The sequence below is a fragment of the Mesocricetus auratus genome, unplaced genomic scaffold, assembly GCF_017639785.1.
Source record: "Mesocricetus auratus isolate SY011 unplaced genomic scaffold, BCM_Maur_2.0 Super-Scaffold_100027, whole genome shotgun sequence".
Classification (NCBI taxonomy): Eukaryota; Metazoa; Chordata; class Mammalia; order Rodentia; family Cricetidae; genus Mesocricetus; species Mesocricetus auratus.
In genome coordinates, this window is record NW_024429208.1 from 5691092 (window position 1) to 5696658 (window position 5567).

Consider the following 5567-nt stretch of genomic DNA (forward strand, 5'->3'; position numbering starts at 1 on the left):
CTGGCGCCCTCTTCTGGCCTCTGAGGACACCTAAACTCACATGTACACACACACATACCTAGACACACAATAAAGTTATAAGATAAATCTTTTGGAAGTATTTAAGGAAGTTTGGAACAATTTGGATACAACAATCTTATGGGGGGTTCACTGTAGATTTTCTTTTTCGAGACAGGGTTTCTCTGTATTGTTTTGGAGGCTCTCCTGTCACTGTAGATTTTATGTGCTGGGAGTGCATAACCCACCTCCATTTCAAAAACAGCTTTTTATCTTCTTCTTTTGAGACAAGGTCTCACAATGTAGCCCTGGCTCACTTGGAACTCACTATGTAAATCAGGCTGGCCTCAAAATCTCAGAAATCTGCCTGCCTCTGCCTCTCAAATTCTGGGATTAAAAGTATGTGTCACTGCCCTGACCTCAAAGACTTAGTTTTAAATTTTATTTCTATTTATCTTGAAATTTATTTTTTTCTTTTTGCAGTGTGGAGGATCAAGCGAACATAGGGATATATATATATACATATATATATATATTGCGTTTGTGAGTAAGGGTATATGTTTTTTTGTTTTTTTCGAGACAGGGTTTCTCTGTGGCTTTGGAGGCTGCCCTGGAACTCGCACTTGTAGACCAGGCTGGCCTCGAACTCACAGAGATCCGCCTGCCTCTGCCTCCCGAGTGCTGGGATTAAAGGCGTGCGCCACCACCGCCCGGCTATATATATATAATTTTAAATATGTATAAATATATATATAATTAAAATTAATTGTATCTATTTTTTTCCTTCTCCTAATGTAGATTGTTAGCAAGCTTTTTTTTGTTTGTTTGTTTGTTTTTGGTTTTTCGAGACAGGGTTTCTCTGTGGCTTTGGAGGCTGTCCTGGAACTAGCTCTTGTAGACCAGGCTGGCCTCGAATGTTAGCAAGCTTTAAGCCACATATGTATTGGGGAAAATGGTGACAGGAAAGGTCTGGTTTAGTTCATGGTTCTGTGCCAATGTTAATTTCTTTTTTTTTTTTTTTTTTATATCCAAAATGTGTTTATTGGGATGGTTCCCACGCATCTTGAATCAGGTGCTTCTCAGTGCTGCTTCCTCCTGAAGGAGCATCCTTCTGTCAGCCTTGCTTTTCCGCCCGTAGGCTGACAGAGGACAGTGGAGCAGCCAACACACAAGACTACCGTTTGTGCATGGCTGAAGACCGTGGTGATTTTATAGCATCCTGGGCACTTGACATCCATAAAGTACGAGTTGGGGCTCTGCACCAGGCGCTTTTTCTTGTGTTTCCTCTTCTCCTCCTCTGGAGAGGGATGAAGGAGATCCTTTGCGAGAGGCATGTTCTCGTAGGGAGGTCGTCACCGCCGGAAAGGCCAATGTTAATTTCTTAACTAGGGTGCATTTGCCAAAGTTATGCAACACATTAATCTTTGAAGAAGTGGGCGAAGAGTTTAGAGAAGTCTCTGCAACTTTTCTATAAATGGAAATTTAACCAGGCGCTAATGGCTCATGCTTACCATCCAAACATTGGGAGGATGAGGCAGGGGGATTGCCACCATTTCAGGCTAACCTGGGCTACCTGGTGAGTTTCCAGCCAACCCAATCTGTAGTGTAAGACATTGTCTCCAGAAAAATTAATGGAGTTGGATGTGGTGGTGCATGACTTTAATTCTGCACTCAAGAGGTACAGGCAGGTGAATCTCTGTGAGTCTGTAGCCAGTCTGGTCTAAATAACAAGTAAGTCCCAGACCTTCCAGGGCTATATAGTAAGACCCTGTCTCAAAACCAAAATTATTTCCAATAGAAAAGTGTAAACCCCCTTCTCCATTACATATGTAATTACGTTATAACTCTGTTACAGAATATATATAATTTTTTTTGGTTTTATGAGACAGGGTTTCTCTGTATTGTTTTGGAGGCTGTCGGTCCAGCCCGGCCTTGAACTCACAGAGATCTGCCTGCCTCTGCCTCCTGAGTGCTGGGATTAAAGGCGTACGCCACCACCACCCCGCCCAGAATATATTTTCTTAATGTCTTCTTGCTTTCAAGACACAGTTTATGTGTCTCAGACTGGCCATATGACTCCCTGTGTGGCCCTGGATGACCTTCACCTTCTGATCTTTCTGCCTCTACCTCCCAAGAACTGGGATCACAGATTAAACCATCACGCTGGGTTTATGCAATGCTGGGGAATCAATCTGGGCATTTGTGCATGCTGGAGACACTCTGCCAAGTAAGCTACACCCCAAACACCTTACAAACATTCCGTGTGCATGGGTGGAGTTTGTTTGTGTGTGCTGGGAATGGAACCCAGGTCCTCTGGGTAGTTGAGAGTTGAGAGCCAGTGCTCTTAACCCCTGAGGCACCTCTTCCAGCCTTGTTTGCTTGTTTTTCATCACAGAAGTTAAAATCGTGTGTGAGAAGTTCCACCCTAGAACTAGGTTTGGTGGCAGCACATGGGAAGTAGAGGCAAGGGGGCATCAGGAATTCAAGGCTAGCCTGAGCTACATCAGTGAGTCCAAGGCCAGCCTGAGTTACTACATGGGACCCTGTCTCAGAGAGAAAGAGAGATCCCACCCTGCAGTGAGGGCCTTGAATCCTCTTATCCTAATGGCTGCTTCCATCCACGAGACCCTGTGTTCTCTCTGGGGGGCTTTGGAAGGAAGTGTGCAGTCACTTCTGCTCCCTGCAGGAGTCTGGGAGGAGGTGAGACGCGGGAGCACAGGCTGGGGGGTTGCGGGGGTGGGTGGGGGGCTTGGGGTTCCTATAAGAGAGGTTTACTAAGGACCACGGCTGCAGCTCAGCTGGGAAGGGCCGGGGCTTGTCAGCCGCTCTCTGGGCTTTCATTGGTTGGTTAGTGACTTTCATCCCCAGCCAACTTCGGCAAGGACCTTCGGAACAGCTGCTGCAGCCTGAAGGCAGGAATTGGCAGGCTGCTTCTGAGCCTGACCTTCTCGGGTCCCGACGCTGACACGTGACGTTACAGCACGGGGCCTGCAGGTGTCCTGGAGTTCGGGGAGGGACCTCAGGTAGGCCTTCTAACACACCTATCTACTCTAAGCCCCGGCTGCCCCGGAGCCGCAAACCCTGGCCCACCGCAAGCTGGGTAGGAGCCCTGTTCTCAACAGTAGGTCCTGAAGCAATCTCCCGCCTCAAGCCTCCCCCAAAGGCAGAACACCGGCCTCTCTGTCCTATGCAGGTGGGGAAAGCTAGTCGCCAGCAAGGGCTCTCTGAAGCACGGAGGGACTGGGCCAGTTTGGCTAGACCGACCCGGCCACCGGCCACCTCCACCGCCCAGATGTCAGCGGAGCCCTGCGGCCCTGTCCTGACGTGCACCTTCCCCGTCACTGGCCTGCAGTGCGCTGTCTGGCGCGGCCAGATGCGCCGGCTTTGGTGCTGGCCGCCTCTAACGAGGTACATATGTGTAGCCTGGCCTGGGCCGACACTGCCAGGGAGAAGGGAGGCCCCAGGGGAGAGCCTGCTGCAGCTGGCCACGCGGTGAAGGAGGGAGGAGAGACGCTTAGGGAAGGATCCCCGCTGGAAGCCGAGCTGGGGACGTCTCTGCCTAAATAAGGACCTGGCTTGGAGCCGGGAGGGGCTTTTCCAGGCTCGGGAGCGCGCTAAGGACGTGTGCGGAGCTGTCCCCCAGTCTTCTCCGTACAGCTGGGGTGTTCGCATTCGTTGTTTATACCCTTCCCCTAATCACAGAAATAATGGACCCAGATAAAAAATGTATAGAAAAGTCAATATAAAGCAGGCCCGGCGACCCACGCTTGTAATTCCGGTTTTAGAGGAATAAGGTGGCTGAGGCAGGGGGATACCATGTTCAAGCCTGGGTAATTTTGTGAGATAAAGGACTGACAAATTGGCCCACAGCAGTGGGCTCAGGCTAAGGACAGCTTTCACCAGAGGACACTTCCTAGCTGGGCGAGTGACTCTTTCTCCTCCTCCTTCGTCTCTAGGAGTTCTGTGTGGTTTTCAGACAAGGTTTCATGAAATCCAGGCTTTCCCTGAACTCAGCCTGACGCAGCCTCCTGAGTGTTGTGACTGCAGGGCTACGCACCAGTCTGGCCTTTTCCTCCCCTCCCCTCCCCTCCCTGCTTTGCTTCCTCTCTCACAGCCCTGGCTGGAAATGGAACCCTCCACACCTCATTTGAGCACACAAGCTCAGATAAACCTTAAGGACTCCACCGCATGAACTGCCTTCCCAGCCAGCCACGAGTCCGGTTTCTTTCATAAAACCAGGGCTAAACTTGCAGAGAATCTAGAAGAGCATCCAGGTGCCTGTAAGCACAGCAAATGCATGGAGCTCCAGGACCCTGCTCAGGACACACTCCCACCGGCTCATCATACCGAGCCACGCTCGGCGTGTACGCAGCACCGCCCTATTTATATGCAGCCAGGGGAAGCGCTGTTATGTTTGTCTCCCATGGAGTCTACAGAATGGACTGGAACGAGCAGGTCCCAGCTATCAGCCATTCTTTATTCTCAATTTCAAACTCCCGGAGGCTTTGAAAGCCACAGGCTAGATAAAGCATGTGTTATCACAGCGTGCTTGGCTGCAAAGTTTGACCCCGAGTGAACTTGGTTGGCAAGAAAATGGACTCGAACTGAGGTGAAGTTATTTACAGTCGTTGGTTACACCTCTCAGCACGTGAATATTCATAGACTTTGCTCAGAAAGCTCTCTGTGTTTACCCAGTGCTGCCCCAGAACCCGCCTGCCCATTTACAATACACAGCACAATCCGCTGACATCCTCTAAACGGTGAGCGATTCTGAATTCGGAAAACCCTCCCCAGCTCCAGGAATGCCTGTGAAGAATTTTGGATCTATATTTATGAAAATTTCTCCTTCAAGAGCTGATGAGCACGCCATACAAGGTGGTCCACACCTGTGAATCGAGAGGCAGAGACAGGAGGATCAGAAACTCAAAGCCAGTCAGGACTATGTAAGAAGTTTGAGGCCAACCTGAAGTACATGAGACCCTGTGTTAGCATTCCAAAGACACAGGCCAGGAGTGGTGGTGGCTCACCTTTAATGCCTGTACTCCGGAGGCAGAAGCAGGTAGACGTCTATTAGTTCTAGACCAGACTGGGCTGTATACTGAGTTCCAAGCCAACCCAGGGCTACGAAGTGAGACCCTGTCTCAAAGGACAATGTGTGTGTACATGTGTGCATGCGTGCGTGTGTGTGTGTGTGTGTGTGTGTGAGTGTGTAATTTTTTGTGGCATATGCTTGTAATTCTAATACTTAGAAAGCTGAGTGAGGCAGGAAAATCTCAAGTTCAAGGCTAGCCATGGCTACACGGCAAGTGTGAGGACAGCCAGGTCTACATGAGAGAGGAGGGGAATGAGGGAAGAAGAAGGAAGGAGAGCAGAAAAAGTGAAGAAAATAAAAGAAAAAGAGAGTATGTCCAGCTCAGCATAATAGCATTCCAGGAGACTGGGGCAATAGATGTTTTAGTGCAGGTATGCCTACACAACAATACTGTCCCCCAAAAAAATAAAATAAAAAGGAAAAAGAAGCCAGAGACATGCGTTAGTGGTTCAGAGACATTGCTGCTCTTCCAGAGGAC

At 49.3% G+C, this 5567-nt stretch overlaps 1 protein-coding gene across 1 annotated transcript; it reads right to left on the minus strand.

Moving 5' to 3' along the window:
- Window positions 1-1022: 1022 nt before the first annotated feature.
- LOC121134231 (40S ribosomal protein S27) lies at window positions 1023-1361 on the minus strand. Its single transcript, XM_040732099.1, has one exon. The coding sequence runs from the start codon at window positions 1329-1331 to the stop codon at window positions 1077-1079; it is 255 nt and encodes an 84-aa protein (XP_040588033.1). The 5' UTR covers window positions 1332-1361; the 3' UTR covers window positions 1023-1076.
- Between the last annotated feature and the right edge of the window lie 4206 nt (window positions 1362-5567).